Below are 19,715 nucleotides of genomic sequence, written 5' to 3' on the forward strand. Positions count from 1 at the left end.
ATATACAGTACCAGTCAAACGTTTGGACACACCTACTCATTCATAGGGTAATCTTTATTTTTACTATCTTCTACATTGTAGAATAATAGTGAAGACATCACAACTATGAAATAACACATATGGAATCAAATGTGTTAAACAAATCAAAATATATTTTATATTTGAGATTCTTCAAAGTAGCCAACCTTTGCCTTGTAAAATAGTAAAAATAAAGAAAAAACCCTTGAATGAGTAGGTGTGTCCAAACTTTTGACTGGTACTGTAAAAAAAAATCTTATTCTTTCTAGAATGGTGCCCCACCTGCCCTGAATGACGGGTCGCCACTGTAAAGCTCTTTCTCTAACAGGACATCAACTGGCGAGAGCTTGCCAAGTTAATTTACTTCTGAAACGTGACAAATCAAAAGCTACAAAACATGTTCATACAAACAACTGCTGTTAGATAGCGATATGAGGTGGCTATTATTACTATCTAACAGATAACTAGAAGCTAGAGCTGACCTGGCTGTGGAAGCTACTCACGAGTGTAGCTTATTCATTCACCTCAGTCGAGAGGGGATGAAACATAAGCTAACGTTACATGTCAGTTACAATTCTAGATCAGCACTGCGAATAAACACTAGTTAGCAGTTACCTAAAGAGTAGCTAGTTTCAGTTATTTTTACAACTCGATGAAAGACCGTAACGCGTACGCTGAACTATGCTCAACTATCCCATGCTGGCCCAGCCAGCCTTCCAGAAGCTTTGCCTTCACACAGCCTGTCAGCCCGCTCTGTGGTGTCCGCATGGTCCCAAATCAAGGCGTTTAAACACTCCTAACAGCCTACCCGACCGCCCAGAGGCATCCGCATGGTCCCAAACCACATCCGGTACGTTGTTTTGTATCACATTCCAATGATAAAACTGGGGGGTACAAAAATGCATTTTCAGAATGTGTGTTCCCAGTAAAAGTTGCGAACCTGCTACAACGCAAGATCAAAGAGTTAGCCAGCTAACTTGCCTGAATTTTCTGAAATACATTGTTTGTTTTTAGCAAGATAAGCGTGAAATGGGCTGCCATTTTGGATGGCTGCAATTTTACTGGCTCCTAACCAATCCCCTGTATATTTAGGTATTTTTGGTATTTTATTAGGATCCCCACTGTTGCAAAAGTAGCAGCTACTCTTCCTGGGGTCCACACAAAACATGAAACATAATACAGAATGACATAATACAGAACATCATTAGACAAGAACAGCTCAAGAACAGAACTACATACAGTACATTTTAAAAAAGGCACATGTAGCCTACATATCAATGCATACACACAAACTATCTAGGTCAAATAGGGGAGAGGCCTTGTGCTGCGAGGTGTTGCTTTATCTGTTTTTTGAAACCTGGTTTTCCGTTTATTTGAGCAATATGAGATGGAAGGAAGTTCCATGCAATACGGGCTCTATATAATACTGTACGTTTTCTTGAATTTGTTCTGGATTTGGGGACTATGAAAAGACCCCTGGTGGCATGTCTGGTGGGATAAGTGTGTGTGTCAGTGTAACGGATGTGAAATGGCTAGCTAGTTAGCGGGTACGCGCTAGTAGCATTTCAATCAGTTACGTCACTTGCTCTGAGACTTTAAGTAGGGTTTCCCCTTGCTCTGCAAGGGCCGTGGCCTTTGTGGAGCGATGGGTAACGATGCTTCGTGGGCGACCGTTGTTGATGTGTGCAGAGGGTCCCTGGTTCGCGCCCGTGTCGGGGCGAGGGGACGACGTAAAGTTATACTGTTACATCAGAGCTGTGTGTAAGTTGACTATGCAAACAATTTTCAACACATTAATGTTTCTTATAAAAAGAAGAAGTGATGCAGTCAGTCTCTCCTCAACTCTTAGCCAAGAAAGACTGGCATGCATAGTATGTATATCTATGCATGCCAGTATATAGCCTTGTTATTATTATGTCATTTTCTTGTGTTACTTTTTGAACTTTTCTCAACTCCATTTCTTGAACTGCATTGTTGGTTAAAAGCTTGTAAGTAAGCATTTCATGGTAAGGTCTACACCTGTTGTATTCTGCTCATGTGTCAAATACAAATTGATTTGATTCAATTTGACATAGCTACACTAAACACAAATATAAACTCAACATGTAAAGTGTTGGTCCCATGTTCCATGAGCTAAAATAAAGATTCCATCTAGTTGCCATTAGCACATAAAGCTTATTTCTTTCAATTTGTGCACACATGTGCACCTTGTGCTGGCGACAATAAAAGGCCACTCTAAAATGTGCAGTTTTGTCAAACAACACAATGCCACAGATGTCTCAAGTTGAGGTAGCATGCAATTGCCATGCTGACTGCAATAATGTCCACCAGAGCTGTTGCCAGATAATTGAATGTTAATTTCTCTACCATAAGCCACCTGCAATGTTGTTTTAGAGAATTTGGCAGTACGTCCAACCGGCCTCACAACTGCAGACCACGTGTAACCACGCCAGCCCAGGACCTCAACATCCGGCTTCTTCACCCGGTGGATCATCTGAGACCAGCCACCCGGAGAGCTGATGAAACTGTGGTTTTGCACAACCAAAGAATTTCTGCACAAACTGTCAGAAACCACATTGCTGTCAGCGTATATGGCTTCGTGTGGGCGAGCAGTTTGCTGATGTCAACGTTGTGAAGAGTGCCCCATGGTGGTGATGGGGCAATGGTATGGGCAGGCATAAGCTACCGACAACGAACACAATTCAATTTTATCGAAGACAATTTATTCACCAGACATGTCACCCATTGAGCATATTTGGGATGCTCTGGATCAACGTGTACGACAGCGTGTTTCAGTTCCCGCAAATATTCAGCAACTTCGCACAGCCATTGAAGAGGAGTGGGACAACATTCCACAATCAACAGCTTGATCAACTCTATGCAAATAAGATGTTTCACTGAATGAGGCAAATGGCGGTCACACCAGATACGGACTGGTTCTGATCCACACCCCTACTTTTTTATGGTCCATATTTGTATTCCAGTCATGTGAAATCCATATATTAGGGCATAATGAATTTATTCCGTCTGGCTGATTTCCTATGAACTGTAACTCAGTAAAATCTTTGAAATTGTTACATGTTGCATTTATATTTTTGTTCAGTGTATATTTATCCCCCCCCCCCCCACCGACAGCACCCCCACCCAGAACTTCCAGCACCATGGGCTAACTCATTGATCCTGCTTTGTAGTATACCTCTCTGTTCTCAACTTCTCTCACTTTCCCAATCTCCTGTTCTCTCTCCCTCTCACTTTCCGATCTCCTGTTCTCGCTCCCTGTCACTTTCCCATCTCCTGTTCTCTCTCCCTCTCACTTTCCCATCTCCTGTTCTCTCTCCCTCTCACTTTCCCATCTCCTGTTCTCTCTCCCTTTCCCATCTCCTGTTCTCTTTCTCTCCCTCTCTCTCTCTTCCTTTCCTCTGTAGAAGTGTCTGGAAAGTACACCTCCCAGTTACAGAAGGAAGTGTTTTTACTGTGCCTATAGGGAGTCTGGTAGAGGGAGAGTGTGGCAGTGTAGTTTTGGAAGTGTGTGCTGTGCCGGTATCCCTGTAGGGTGTCTGAACATTTGAATAATGGAGCAGTTCCTTATAGCGGTGATGTAAACACTGCTGTGTCTGACAGTTCTCTCTCAGACTATTCTATTGTATAAACATAGTGCAGTGTATTACTTATATCATTTGTAACTGTCAGTGCCCTACTATTTCACTACTATTAGTCTATGAAAACCCCTTCAAACAGTCTTGCTAGTGTCTACTACTATCTTGACAGTACCTTGCCTGAATACACATTTTTTTTAAACAAGTGACCCGATGGCATGTGTCATGAAGAAATTAGCAGTCTGATTTACTGATTTGAGTTTTAGTGATGTGGATTACCTGGTTAGACGTAGTACTTTACCATGTTACTTAGATGTTATGTGTTGGAGGATCTTACCTGACATGTGGCTGTATTCTCCAGGTGAGGTCAGAGGTCATAGTGAGTGTGCACCTACCTGACTGGCCCTTTTTGATAGCAGGTGATGCGATGGTAGAGTTGCTTTCGCAGTCCTGGTTACGAAACTCAAATCCGGTGAAAACGCCTTCCTAATATTGAGTTTCACCCGTCTCCCCCAATTTGTCGGGGAATGGACTCTGCAAAGTGTCAAAAGCGTTCCACAAGGATGCTTGCCAATGTTGACTCCAATGCTTCTTGATACACACATGAAACGGTTGAGCGTGAAAGACTGACCAGGTGAATCCAGTTTATGTCATGGAAAGAGCAGGTGTTCTTAATGTTTTGTATACTCAGTGTTGGTTTGGATATTTACCAGGTTGAGAGTGTAAATTGGGAAATAACAACCTCACAATTACGTCCTTTCATAATAATGACAACCTGACATGGCAGAATTGGAGGAATTTTCCTCGCGTCCCCTTTTTCTGTCAGACAGATAAAGCATTAAATGTGCTTTTTAAAAGACCTTTTCCCCACCTCCTTTGGCTTTGGGTTGTTTAACGGAAAATGGGTAACCACATGAGAGAGAAAAAAAACTGATCCTCTTTCTGAAATTCTAGGTGAGATTATGATAATAGTAATCTACCTACGGTTATGATCCACACGCTATATGAGTTTTATTGTATGTCCTCCCTAAAAACCAACAATATTTCATAATAGGCTTGGTTGAGTATTGCACTGATGAAAGTAAAAATTATCCCTTGCTGCTGCTGCTGCTGCAAAAAAAAAACTGAATTGTTGCAGTTGTTTGCCTCTAGCACCAGCCAGACCTCATTTTTGTAGATCAAAATTGTTAGGCGTAGAAATGAAGGGTCCTGTAAATGTAGCAGTACACACACATAGTGTGAGATCATTCTATAAAGTACACACATCATTCTTTATTTGGATACATTGACATAGGTCAAATTGATAGGGAATCTATGTTTAAAAGGTGTAGCTCTAACTCTTTCCTTTCCTATTTCTCTACATATTAGGGGATGCAGTACTGACACGGTACAGAAGTGGAGTTGGACAGACATAGTAGACAGACCATGCCCAGAACAGTGTACAGCACAGGCCAATCCCTGATGAGGGAACCCTCACATTGGCCAATAGCAGCCGCTTCCTAATCAGGGACAGCAGAAAGACCTGCCCTCTTTTGAAACCTTCCGGCCAATTAGGTAGTCAGGCAGAGACACATTGGAGGATGATGCAAGGCCAGGAGGCACAGAGCACGATTTATGATAATTCAATTGTTGTGAGAGTGATTAAGTCAGATAACAGTTTTGTGTTCCTACAACTCACAAAATCCTGTCATGCTATTTCTTGTTGAAATATTTTTCATTATCATGGCCCCCAAGCACCACAGCCTAAAGTAGAATTTTGTTTTACAAATTTGATTGTCAATTGGATTTTTTCCCGAAAGGTGATGAACTGTCATATCATCTTGGGCTACACAGTAATATACATAAACACACCTTGATGTATATTTACCATGTTTACTGAGGACACCATAGTGAATTGTCACTTGGGGATGAAATCAGCTGTACTATGTGTAAAACAAGGAACAAACACCAGAAAGGAAGAGAGCGATCGAGAGAGAAAAGGAGAGATAGAGACGTGAAACGTGGGGTTGTGTGAAACGTTACGACATCAGACAGCCACTGGAACACCACAACAACAACAACACACACACAGAGACGAGTATTAGGAAAAATGGTTTAATATCGGAGACAGAAGCAAGTAACTGCATCACACAAGAACATACGTTTACAAAAATAATCCTGACTGCTTCAGCTACACAGTTAGTTCACAGAGGACAGAGAAACCAGAAAAATCTAAACAGTTAAAAACAAAAACCTCTAATTAGTTTATCTTTTTATTAAACTAATACATTAATCCACTGAAGGTGACTAAATATTTATATTCCTAATTGTTTTATCATGTAGACGTCACAATACAGAAGTTAAATGAAACTTACCGGTTTTTTTGTATAGACAAATGGCTATAACTATTTATAAGCCAAAAAGAAACCAACACTCGCCTAACCCCTCTTTGCAAAAAGAACAACACTGAAGTAAGGAAAAATAAGAAGTTAATTAATTAAAGAAACCAAGCCAAAGTTCTTCTAGAAAATCGTATATCAAAAGACAACTTTCTTGATGCCAGCTATAAATCATACTCGGGAACCAGTCAACAAAGGTCAGGCCACATCATGAGGCCAGACAGGTTTGTTTTTCTAATAGTTTTTTTTGTTTCCTTTAATCTCCAGTATAAAAAGTTTCACTGGTACAAAATGCATAAGTACAATCATTTGTAGAAATAGGAAAGCCTGCATTTTTTGTACTTTTTCAATCCCATCCAATGACAGATTTCAAAGTGTTGTCAAACAAACATACATCACGCTTACAGAATCCACTGAAATGCACTGACTTTGGCTTCTCTCAAGACAATACTTAAAACTATTGAAATCCTTTAGAATCAAACAAAATTATATTCATCTACAGACAACAAGCTCTTTACGGCACAGAAAGAGAGAGAAAACAAACATTTCCCCCCAAAACTAGACATAATAAGCCAAAATGCAAAGAAACTACAAGTATTTTTCCATTAAAATGTAATTGTTTGATAAATAGCACTTTAGATAATTAAGAAAGAAAGAGAACAGAACAGTGACAAGATTGAAAGACTACAACAAGCATCGGTGATGACAGCCCCTGAGATGTGAGGCACTCAACAGACATTTCTGTCTAACGGTCTGTCTGCGGAGGACACTCTTGTGCTTTTTCAGAAACATCTAACAGACTGCAACTTCAATCAGACTACACTTGGCCAACCCACGCTGTGTGTATGTGTGCGTGAGAGATTTGGGAATTGGGGGATGCTTAAGTTTTGTAAAAACACACACATGTCCATACATTACCATCTCCCAAAGTATAAGTAGTTGGCTACGGGATGAACCGAAAACAAACAGAAAAACCAAAGCCTCTACGCCTGCAACACATTATGCTGCACTGTGAGTTGATGTAACCCTGTTGTCTGTTTATGTTACCTAATGTATTTAGAGTGCAAAGATGTTCCTCAGAGAGGATTCCTGAAGGGTCTTAGGCCTAATACGGCAGCTGTCTCATAAGAAGACTACGATCAGCGCACGTTAACGACAAAATTATCTATTAACACTGACATATGTGTAGTTTGACATATTGGCAATCCTGATTACTTTTGTGCAGGTAGTTAGAGCTGTTTTATGGCATTACTCATGCTTACTGCTTTAGGAAATGTCAATTTGATATGCTATGGACTCAACGGAAGTTTGGCATTGACTTGGTCATTTGACATGGTAAAGGCTCTGTCTCTTGGCCGAGACTGTTGTTTTGCTGTCTAAGAACTGAAGATAGCTACCCTTTCATCTCATTTTATTTCCCCTGTCTGCACTTTACGATACCTCCTCCATTTGGCTCGGTATTTCAAATAAACATTGTTATTCTGTAAAAAGACGATGAAACGGATAACAATAACTTATTTATTTTCCCTTGGTTTTCAGTTTGAGAGCCACACTAAAGAAGAAGGAGGCCATTTTGCTTCTCTACTCTGCGTTGTGGGACAAAATGGTGACATGCTTACCCAGAGTTGGAGAAGCTGGAGGTACAGTACAATACAGTACACTTAGACTTGGCAAACACCACCTACTTACATACAGATTTTAGATCCTATTAGACAAGTCTTTCGATACAACACTCCCTGGTTAAGGCGACTGGTGAGTTTTTGTATAAAATAGTGCTGCGTTTTGCAGACCGTAAACTAGGTTTCCAGGGAAGGGAATCGGGGGCAGTTTTACAGAATACTGAGACTGACGGACAGACAGCATTGTGTCATGTAAACGGATTGACTATGAGAATCTTGACATAATACTTTGGCATCTCAACACTGTTTTGGCCAGTTACACTACATTACACAACATTTACAACAGGGAAAACATATTTTTGTAATAATGGTGTAATTACCAATACTGGTACATGTCCATAAGAAACTGTCAATGGTAGAAGCAACAAAACCAAACAGCTGAAAATCATTCTGTACTATCAACATTGTTTTGTCTGCATCTGGGGAGGGTATGAGGCTTGTGTGGGAAAGTCTTGCCCTTCACTTACCTCATGAAAGCAACACATTCATGTTGCTTGAGGTGACACAAACATGACCAGCAAATAACGATGCCCCCATCCCAGTCTGTAGCAACTTCAACTAAAAACTTGTCCTTGATTTAGGTTATAATGAGAGAGATGCTTAAAATAAGGCTTTACATTTGTCAAAGTGAAAGGACGAAGCGAGAGTGTTTGGCGAGAATGTGAGTGTGTTCATGTGAGGGCTTGTGATAAGGCTTTGCAGAATTCTCTGTATAATGGCTCATGTGAGAACTGTGTGTGTGAGTGGCGTATGTGAGAGAGAGTGTGTGAACAGTAATATAAAGACTGGTGGGCAGGAACATGGAAACTGGACTGTAGAGGCTCTCACACTCAGGGGCTCTCATACACAACAACAAAGTAAAGTCAACTGTGAGGTCTGCATGAGTGTGTGTGTGTGTGTGTGTGTGTGTGTGTGTGTGTGTGTACACGTGCGAGTGTGTGTGTATATATATATATATATATGACACATGGGCACTTTTTACATCTTTACAAAAAAAGCAAAACATGAACAGTTTCAGGCAACAAGACCACAGAATAGCAAGTTAACAAACTCTTTTTTTAAATCTATATATATATTTTTTTTTTTACATATGAGGGATCCATACAAAACACTTAATAAAATACCCATGTTATCAAATAATTTTACAAGAAATACACTGACGCGCTATAGACAGGATGTACCTTCAGAATTTGGCACTAAACTCTTTTTTTCTTTATAAGAAAAGAAAATCACATTATAATGAACAACAAAACACATCTAAATATTGTTTCCCACGATAGAAATAAAATTATATTAACATTGATGCTTCACAAGCCGACATGTTATATATATATATATATATTTATATATTCATATATATATTTTTTATGAATTTTATATAGCTAATTACCCAACAAGAAATTTAGCAAAATCGGGACTGCTTAAAAAAAAAGACAAAAGGAAGAATTATAATAGTATTCATATGAAAGGCTTTGTCTATTGTTCAAGTAAACAGATTTTTTTTTAGTCTTCTCTTTAAAAACATGAGACACTTAAGACCGTTAGACTTGTAATGAAACCAAAACTAAACTCACAAGAAGCACCAACGTTAACGCGGGTTACAGGTATTTTCTTCTTTTTTTTCGCTCTATAATTTAAACAGTAAAAAATATAGGTCATTTCTTTATCATGTGCATTTAAACCACGGATTGTCTATCTGTGAGTCAGTTCAGCAAAAGGTGACACGTAGGTAGCATTTCTCCCCCCAAACAGGGCAAGTCTTTTTTTGTTGACATTTTTGTAATACCTTAAACTACTCTAGAAAAAAGTGGTTCTATATATACTTTAATGAGAAACAGAGCCACTTAAAATGGCCTTATCAAAAAACTTTACACTGCCTGAAAAATGTAAAAACAATTACAGAGCTCTGAGAGAGTCTAATATTGATCAGACAGTTTTTATTCAGAACTGTTTGGAAGTAGTCTATTTTTCATGGAAACTGACAGTGTCCGCTTCTGACCTCATATTGCTAGTGGAGCCAGAAACAAGACAGCCAATCCCTGTGCTGAACTTTCAAGTTTACTTTAACTGAAATAAGGAACAAAAAACGAAACCCAACATAAAAGAAGGAAACTAAACATAACTAAATCAATCGAATGGAAATCATTTTGCCACAGGGTTTTTCTGTTTTTAAAAAGAAACGTTTTGTTTTTGTCTGTAAGAGTTCAGTCTTTTTGTATGAATGATGCTATACTTCTTCACGTTGATTCGCTCCCCCCCCCCCTCCTTCATCCACAATCCACCCCACCTCCTCAAAATAGAACAACATGAGGTCACATGCAAAAAAAGTCCAAAAAGGTCAAGCTAAGTTCAAAAGGTCAGTAGGCAGAGACCAGGTTATGATCAGGTGAGCTCAGAAAAGACATCAGAAAACAATGACGGGACGATGAGACTTTTTTTGTATTTTTTGTTTTTGGACGCCACGCCACAGAGACATGCTAGGCAAACGATGAGCTAACAGGCATGGAGATGGGTTCTATAGGAAGAAAACAGGGGAGAGGAGAGAGTTACACACAGAACAGAGAGCCAGGGCACCACATTACTACAGCATTAAAATCAGGGGAACAACAACAACAAACAACAATACAAACCACCAGGTCATAATGGCAACACCACTCACTACACAATTGGCAATTTTTTATCTCTCGTTATTTCATTTTTTTGTACAAAAATGATTTACAATTTGGATTAATACTAACAGACACACGCACACACATTTACAGTACAAACACACTATCACACATTCATACACCAAGCACCCAAAGTTATATCCATCAGTACCACATGCTCCTAGAGAGCAAGGAGGATGGATTGTCATTTGGGAGAAACTGTTTAAAAGTTTTTGTACAGTACAAACGAACGAAACATAACGAAACATACACGTGAACAAAAAAACGAAACGCAAGGAAAGGTTGAAATTTGACAGGTGAAGTACCGATGCTGATGGAGAGAGAAAGAGAGAGAGAGAGAGAGAGAGAGAGAGAAAGAGCTGATCACAGATGGACAGATGTGATGCACAGACAGAGAGAGGCGTGTGAAAGTGAAGGGAGCAGAGGCAGAGCGAGGTGTGAACCTGGCTCTGTTCTAGAGAATTCTACAGTTCTGAATTTCTGAAGACTACTCAACAACGTTCTATTCTAACGGATTCTGTTCTTTATAGGAGTCCAATAACTTAACGATAAGCAATAAATAAAATCATTTTTTTCTGAGGCCGTAAAAATTTTGTATAAAAATAGAACTGCTTTTTTTACAAATAAAATGTACAGGCCTGTGGCTTTCGGTACTTTGAATTTCTTTTTTTATCTCTCAAGAAACATCAAGTATTTTCAGTTAACTTCCCACCCATACATTTATTTTCTTATAGCCTTCATCAGATTCTGGATGTTACTTTGAAAATGTTCTACACAATATCCCTTTCAGCAAAGACCAATGTGATCTGACCCAGAAAATCATACTTTGCTAACATTGTTTTAGTGTGAAATAAACATTCTTCACATTAAGAAATGAAAATGACCGGAGTCCTGATAATAATGAAATAGAGGAGTGTATGGGATGCTGTCGTTGACTGACTAACAGGTGAGAGGCCACTAAGTTTCGTTTTTTAACCCTTTGTTCCATGGTGTCTGTCAGCAGGCATCAGGGGTCAGAGAAGCAGCGGTGGTTGGCCCGGAAACCAACACCAGGAGGTCAAGGGTCATGTGCATATCGGTGCGTGGTGTGTTAGAAATGAACCCTTTATCTCAACATTTTATCAGGCCTCAGGTTCACAAAGAGAAAAAACTAAATCATATAGCTTCTGCTTTTTTTTCTTACTGTTTTTCGAGTAACGAAATTCTTCTCATAACAGTATATAAATAATCACGTAGAAAATTAAATATGTTTTACAACTGAAAAAGCTACCGATGATAGCTACTTTTTTTAAAAGTGGTACAAAATAAAGGTGGTAATGGAAGCATTCATGTGAAAGATAATACAAAAAAATCATAATAGTAATAATAAATAATACTGCTAAACAAAAAAGCGAAAAAAAACTTTTAAAAAACTCAAGGAGAAAGTTGTTTCTCCCTCTGGTGGTCAAATGTTGTCTCCCCCCCCCCCCCCCCCCCCCTCCACTTCCCTCCCCCAGTTCCTGTGTAGAGGTCGTGGCTCGTATGGGGACTTACCCTAGCAGTGGTAACATGGGAGCAGATAGGCCCTAGTGCTAAGATCAGTAGGGTTTGCTGTCGTTCTTGGAGCGTTTGAGCTGCACCTTCAGCCTCTTCATGCCGATCTGGAAGCCGTTCATGGCCTGGATGGCTGCCTGTGCCGACACGGGATTGTCATAGCTGACGAACCCTGGGAAGCAGAGAAGGAAATGGACAGGGTACAAGAGAAGAGAGAGCGAGAGCGAGTTAGAGGGAGAGAGGGTGCACTAACAGGAATATAACATGTCATTCATACACAGGTGTGTGTTTTCAGTGTGTTTGTGCTGGTGGACGTACCGAAGCACTTGCTCAGGTTTGTCTGTTTGTCAATGAAGACTTTGGCAGAGACCACGTTTCCAAAAGGCATGAACATCTGCAGGATGTCCTGGTCCCCAAACTCCTGGGGCAGGTGGTAGATGAACAGGTTGGCACCTTCAGGCCCTAACAAGAGAGAGACACGGGACAGTACCGGGTAAGGGTTAAACCCAGAGACATACAGAGTGAAGAGATTATAGAGAGTTAATGCATACGTCTTTATCCCACTATGCTCTCCCCTCTACCCTCAGTGCCCAACCTGTTTCTGGCTAGCCGTGGTTAGCATCGTTGTTGCATTAGTAATCTCACTGGAAAGCTTCTTGTGCCAGTTCGACTATTGCAGTCGGGTCTGGCTGTATTGGGAGTGCATACCTCTCTCCCAACACTCCACCGCTTGATTCCTTCACTTCCCCCCTCAACTCTCCAGAACCCCCTCCACCCTCCTCTTGCCTCTTCCCTCCCCCTGTCCCTTCCCTCCGCCCCCTGGCTCCACCCCACGCCCACTGACCCTCTTTCTGGCTGCCGGCGGCACCTTGCTGCTGCAGCAGGGACTGGCTGTAGAGGGTGGGCAGGGCTGCGGCTGCATACTGCTGGATCCCTGAGTAGGCCTGTGTGAGCGCGTCCATGGTGCCCGCCGTGCCGTTGGTCAGCCCCACGCCGCCCAGGCCTCCGTTCAGGGCCGCCATACCTGAGAGCATTTGTGCAACTTTACATAAAACCCAACAGTACAAAAAGAAGAGTGCACTTACTCATTAGAGCTCCACTGCAGGTTGTGTTTAATCACACACACTCATTATACATACAGTACACACACACACACACACACACACACACACACACACACACATACACACTCAGTCACTCACTCACTTTACACTACCGTTCAAAAGTTTGGGGTCACTTAGAATTGTCCTTGTTTTTGAAAGAAAAGCACATATTCATTTTTTGTCCATTAAAATAACATGAAATTGATCAGAAATACAGTGTAGACATCATTAATGTTGTAAATGACTATTGTAGCTGGAAACTGCAGATTTTTTATGGAAAATCTACATAGGTGTACAGAGGCCCATTATTAGCAACCATCACTCCTGTGTTCCAATGGCACGTTGTGTTAGCTAATCCAAGTTTATCATTTTAAAAGGCTAATTAATCATTAGAAAACCCCTTTGCAAATATGTTAGCACAGGTCAAAACTGTTGTTCTGATTAAAGAAGCAATAAAACTGGCCTTCTTTAGACTAGTTGAGTATCTGGAGCATCAGCATTTGTGGGTTCGATTACAGGCTCAAAATGGCCAGAAACAAAGGACTTTCTTCTGAAACTCGTCATCTATTCTTGTTCTGAGAAATTATGGCTATTCCATGCGAGAAATTGCCAAGAAACTGAAGCTCTCATACAACACTGTGTGCTACTCCTTTCACAGAACAGCGCAAACTGGCTCTAACCAGAATAGAAAGAGGAGTGGGAGGCCCCGGTGCACAACTGAGCAAGAGGACAAGTACATTAGAGTGTCTAGTTTGAGAAACAGACGCCTCAAGTCCTCAACTGGCAGCTTCATTAAATAATACCCACAAAAGACCAGTTTCAACGTCAACAGTGAAGAGGTGACTCCGGGATGCTAGCCCTCTAGGCAGAGTTCCTCTGTCCAGTGTCTGTGTTCTTTTGCCCATCTTAATCTTTTATTTTTATTGGCCAGTCTGAGATATGGCTTTACCTTTGCAACTCTGCCTAGAAGGCAAGCATCCCGGAGTCGCCTTTTTACTGTTGACGTAGAGACTGGTGTTTTGCGGGTACTATTTAATGAAGCTGCCAGTTGAGGACTCGTGAGGCTGTGACCCCAAAGTGACCCCAAACTTTTGAACGGTAGTGTACATACATACATACGCACTCATTCACTCAACATACATACATACACACTCATTCACTCAACATACATACATACATACACACTCATTCACTCAACATACATACATACGCAATGTAAAACACATTTCAAAACATTTTGTACAGGATATGTAACTATATGCACAAAATATGTATTTATTTATTTCATCTCTCACACACACTCACACACACACGCATAATACACTTGTCCTACACGTAATAGACATTAAAACACGTAACACAGAGGTGAATGGAGAGCCTGGCCTGACCCATGCAAACTGGAACACCACAGCAGAAATAAGCAGCCAGTCACTGAAATATCACCATGACAACATCCCTAGCCCCCCCCACACACACACACAACACGACACACACGAGACACTCAAGGCCTAATGTACGAGTTTAACATCCACACTTCAGAACCCGCTAGTGTACTCAAGATCCAATATCTCAATCTCCTCAATAGCATCGCTCAATCTATCGCTCTTCGCCGTTTTCCCCACCCACACAGAGGAGAAATCACCTCACTACTGTTAGACCAATCAGACCCCATACCAACAGTGTCAAACACCAATCAAACAGCAAGTCCCTGGCATGCCCCCGTCCTTATTTGGCCATTTAGAAGGTAACGACGAGCAGCAAGGTAAGAAAGGACAGCTACACTTGTTAGTGTGGCTTCACTGCCTGGCAGGGCAACAGTCTGAGGGGATCGATATTCCAAAATGTCCCGCCGCCCGCCACCATCTGACAGAGAGGTAAATGATGACCACGGCGCTGGAAATTATAGGTCACTCATTTATTCAGGAATAATTGCACCGTTGACCTTTACGATTCAATTAAAGCCTAGATGTGCTTCAATGAAAGAAGGAGGGGACAGGGGGAAGAAGATTAATGTGAAACTGGCATTCTCATCGTGTTTGAGCGGTGGGGTGATTTATAAAGCGGATATGGCAACTGTAGAAGAAGCAGGAAAAGGTCAGGGGAGAATATGTGGAGAATGGGCTGGTTTAACAGGATCTCTGCTGTCATAACAACCCTGATTAAGGCTACACACTTTGACTTCCCCCCCAGAGGTGTAGCAGGACATGACAGGACAGAGACTCAGTGTGGCCAGAGAAACTCACTGCCATGGCCTGCTACGACTACTGGGACACAGCTCACCTCGTAAATGTAGACTCACTAAAACCTGACTAAGGCCACTTCCGTATTCTTTCAAGAGTTGCAGAATATTTTCTTCTCCACCTCTACTAAAAACTTTTTTCCTTTTTTCGTTGTTGAACAAATGAACCTCTACTTATACACGAGTGTGCAGGTTCACCAGTGACATGTGCACGACCCCGCACAGGCGTGAAGCGACAACACAAACAGCAGCACTCTTACAACAGGCACCACCCTGTGTGATACAACCAGGAAGCGGATGGATTCATGAATAAATGGATGGATGTGTTGGTAGCTGTGGTCTTTGTGAGGATGTGGTGGGTTAGGGGGGGTGCAGCCTGGAGCATAAAGCCAGGCTGAACAGGTGATTTCTCAGGGAGCGGACACAGAGAGATGCCACATGGCAACCACGGGCATAGTTTGAGGGTCACAGTGACAGATGTTTGGATCCGGGACTTTGGTGGACTTTGATAGTGTTTAGAGTACCATTTTTAGATCATTACCAGTAGTATTATAAATGTTTGTAACACAGACTGGAGGTGGTTTCTAGATATGACGTTCCTCTGTAACAGCAACGTATCCCTGTGTCTGAGTGATGGCGATGGCGGTGGTGGTGAGATGAGTGGTGAGCGGCCAATGGTCGGTGAATACTCACTGTTGACGCTACCTGCTAGTGCATTAATGTTGTTCAGACCCATGGTGGCGCCAGCCAGGCCCTGCAGAGTGCCCAGAGAGGTCAGAGAGTTCATGCCCGAGGAGTTGGCTGTGTTGCCCGCTGTCGGGAAGAGAGGATACCAGGGGGAGGAGGAGGAGAGGAAGGAGTGGGCAAGAGAGGGAGGGAGAGAAAGAGGAAGGAAGAGCAAGACAAGCACGCGCGTTAGAGAAGCGGAGGCATCCAATTGGACATTTTAGTGACATAAGCAGCAACATCCTCCCTGCTCAGACAAACTGGAGCTGAGAGAGTGACAGGCAGGAAGTAAATCTCTCTGCCCTCATTCAACACTGAGTGTCCTAGAGAAATGAGAGTAGCTCCCAGGTAACAGTGCACATATAAAGATCCCTCACATGTGACTGCAGAGCGCGATGAACACAGTAGTTGTGGATGCGTGTTTAGCTATGAAAAGGTGAGGGACTCGGTTGTTTCTTTGTGAGGCGGTCATGGAATGACCAAACCTAAAGCAGACAGGCAGGCAAGAGCGCAAGCAAGAGTGCCAGACAACCAACTTGACCCTTCACTAGACTCCTGTTCAGGATCCCTAAGTATGACAGAGATATATCTCAGCAAACCTTTGACATGTTTTTTTACAAGGTTCATTTAGCCCTAGAACGGAGACACAGGCACACACACACAGACGCGATCGTGACACACACACACAGACACAATCGTGACACACACAGAGACACGATCGTGACACACACAGAGACACGACCGTGACACACACAAATACAAAAGAACAGATCATGAGTGACAAGAACATGCATAAGTGCTGAATGTTCCCTAAGTACAATGTGGGTGAATAACCATTGTCCTTTAGAGACAGTCGTTTATTTGATTGTCCAGAAAGTGTTCATATTCCAGTAGACATAATGTCCACACACCCCTCAAAGTCACGCTTACACTGCATCAGAAAGAGAGGATATCTTAAAATAGACTTAGTACAAATGAAAAGCAAGACAGTCTCTCAATGGTAAATTGGCTGTCTTTATCAAATTGAAACTAATATTCAGTCAAAATGTCATTGGCGGAGAGTGTCGCCTTTCATTGGCACTGAGCAGAGTCTGAGCATGCACTAATACTGTAACTCTAGTATCCACAGAACACACAAGAGAGAGAGAGATAGAGAGTGAGCGAGAGAGCAGAATTCACATTTAAACCTATGCTAAGCAGCTGGGTGAAAGCAGGGAGCAGGACAGGCAAAGGGTGATGGGTAACACTAAACAAAGCTCTTATTCACGCTCTGTTACTTGGCTACTCCAGCAAAGACAGCAACCAGGGAACTGGAGGAGCAAGGCAGAGAGGACGAGAGAGATGGTGAAGAGGGAGAGAGAGAGAGGACAAATGGAGAAATGGAGAATGGAGAAAAACGAGTAGAGACAGGAGGGAAAATAAAGAGAAAGAGAGAGAGCAGAATAAGATAAAAGCAGAGAGAGAGAGAGCAGACTAAGATAAAAGCAGAGAGAGAGCAGAATAAGAGAAAAGTAGAGGGAGAGCGAGAGAGAGAGAGCAGAATAAGATAAAAGCAGAGAGAGAGAGAGAGAGAGCAGAATAAGATAAAAGCAGAGAGAGAGAGAGAGAGAGCAGAATAAGATAAAAGCAGAGAGAAAGAGAGAGAGCAGAATAAGATAAAAGCAGAGAGAAAGAGAAAGCAGAATAAGATAAAAGCAGAGAGAAAGAGAGAGCAGAATAAGATAAAAGCAGAGAGAAAGAGAGAGAGCAAAATAAGATAAAAGCAGAGAGAGAGAGAGAGAGAGCAGAATAAGAGAAAAGCAGAGGGAGAGAGAGCAGAATAAGAGAAAAGCAGAGGGAGAGAGAGCAGAATAAGAGAAAAGCAGAGGGAGAGAGAGCAGAATAAGAGAAAAGCAGAGGGAGAGAGAGCAGAATAAGAGAAAAGCAGAGGGAGAGAGAGCAGAATAAGAGAAAAGCAGAGGGAGAGAGAGCAGAATAAGAGAAAAGCAGAGGGAGAGAGAGCAGAATAAGAGAAAAGCAGAGGGAGAGAGAGCAGAATAAGAGAAAAGCAGAGAGCGAGAGAGCAGAATAAGAGAAAAGCAGAGGGAGAGAGAGCAGAATAAGAGAAAAGCAGAGGGAGAGAGAGCAGAATAAGAGAAAAGCAGAGGGAGAGAGAGCAGAATAAGAGAAAAGCAGAGGGAGAGAGAGCAGAATAAGAGAAAAGCAGAGGGAGAGAGAGCAGAATAAGAGAAAAGCAGAGGGAGAGAGAGCAGAATAAGAGAAAAGCAGAGGGAGAGAGAGCAGAATAAGAGAAAAGCAGAGAGCAAGAGAGCAGAATAAGAGAAAAGCAGAGAGCGAGAGAGCAGGAGAGTGAAGAAGAGGAATAGAAGGAGAGAAGAGTGTCTCCATGTGACCTAGATGAACCCATCTCCTCCAGAGAACTCCTGACTGCTGCTGTCTGTCTCTCTAGTCGCCAGACCCTGACCATGTCCAGAGGCAGATCACACACGACACATACAGGTGCCAACAACCATCCCTCCCCCGTAAACAACTCCACTGCACTTAAGGTTCCCGTGTCTCACAGGGCTTGTGAAGCGAAGAGACAAGAGTCACTTTAAAGGCACAACAAATCCACACAAACAACCACACACACACACCCACCCACAGACACACCCAACTCTCAGTGTGAAAACCGATCACAGACGACATTGAGCTATAGTACTTTTTTACAGACAACGCGTGGGACACGGAATGATATGGCCGTATAGGTGTACACGTCACATGACACGGTGAGGAGGTGAAGTGCTGTCAGACACAGACACGCAGGCAGGCGCCGGGACGGACACGGCATGGGGTCTCCATGGTAACAACAGCACGACGCATGAACAAGAGATGGCGGACACACACCATGGAGCGATATCTTGTGGGTGTTGACGGCAATGACTACGACGAAGATAATGACGGTGATGATGATGAGGATGGTTTGATCATCAGCAATGATGACGAAGAGGATGGTATTGCTGACGACAGTCAAAATGATGGTGGTGGGTGGATAGGAGGGCAGGTGTCCCCCGCGTTTGACCCCCCTCTGAAGCGGCGTTACCTGGGCTGGCCAGCGCTCCGAGGGAGGCCGCGTTGGAGGACAGGGGGTTTGCGTTGGGGCTGGCTGAGTTTTGGGCCGCCGCTGCTGCCGCTGCTAAAGCGGCCAGGTTCTGCAACTGCAGAGCACTCATACCTGGAGGAGAGGAGCCAGAAAGGGTGTTGTCAAACCTGGGGACCACGTCTGGACCGCATCGGAACCGGGTGCTAACCGCGTGGACGCCGAAGGAGATGAGAGGCGTCTGGTTGACAAGCTGAGTGTTACTCATGAATGGTGCTTGAGGTGGAAACTGCTATATAAATATAATACAATACTATCGTACTTATGAATGATAATCTTAGTTCACTTTTAGGGGGGGGGGGGGGGGGGGGGGGGTTAGGGTGCATTTCAAGATATGACCAATTCAAGACAGAGGTGATCCTGACAACTGTGGACCACAAACAGACACGGACAGGCTGGACTTAAACTCCTGCAAGGGGGAAGAGAGACGGCACTGGCAAGCGCCTGTCCAAGCTGTTCCATGAAGACCTGTGGAGCATCTCTAGACGTCATCTACCCTACTTTGTCTAGCTTCCTGTTTGATTCTGTTGTTGTCTTTTACAGATAACAACGTGTAGTATAACAAGGCATTTGGACTCGACATTAACATAGAGCTTTGTTCTCTCTGTGCCGTGAGGTTTCTGGAGGCAGTAAAT

The 19,715-nt window shown here is 42.6% G+C and overlaps 1 protein-coding gene across 28 annotated transcripts in view; it reads right to left on the reverse strand.

Annotated features, from left to right (window-relative positions):
* Window positions 1-5,694: 5,694 nt before the first annotated feature.
* The window catches only part of LOC129865183 (CUGBP Elav-like family member 2), a 200,414-nt gene continuing 186,393 nt past the window's right edge, over window positions 5,695-19,715 (reverse strand). For 8 of the 28 annotated variants that reach the window (XM_055937725.1, XM_055937720.1, XM_055937718.1 and 5 more), the window contains 5 exons: window positions 19,024-19,155; window positions 15,909-16,028; window positions 12,718-12,915; window positions 12,192-12,335; window positions 11,823-12,045 (listed from right to left, as the gene is read on the reverse strand). In XM_055937725.1, the coding sequence (XP_055793700.1) occupies window positions 11,918-12,045; window positions 12,192-12,335; window positions 12,718-12,915; window positions 15,909-16,028; window positions 19,024-19,155 (722 nt within the window). In that variant the 3' untranslated portion in view covers window positions 11,823-11,917. Of the gene's footprint in view, window positions 10,187-11,822; window positions 12,046-12,191; window positions 12,336-12,717; window positions 12,916-15,908; window positions 16,029-19,023; window positions 19,156-19,715 lie in introns of those variants that run through there. The other 20 variants (XM_055937733.1, XM_055937732.1, XM_055937736.1 and 17 more) reach the window with 11 other exon arrangements.

This window comes from Salvelinus fontinalis, chromosome 11 (genome assembly GCF_029448725.1).
Source record: "Salvelinus fontinalis isolate EN_2023a chromosome 11, ASM2944872v1, whole genome shotgun sequence".
NCBI lineage: Eukaryota > Metazoa > Chordata > Actinopteri > Salmoniformes > Salmonidae > Salvelinus > Salvelinus fontinalis.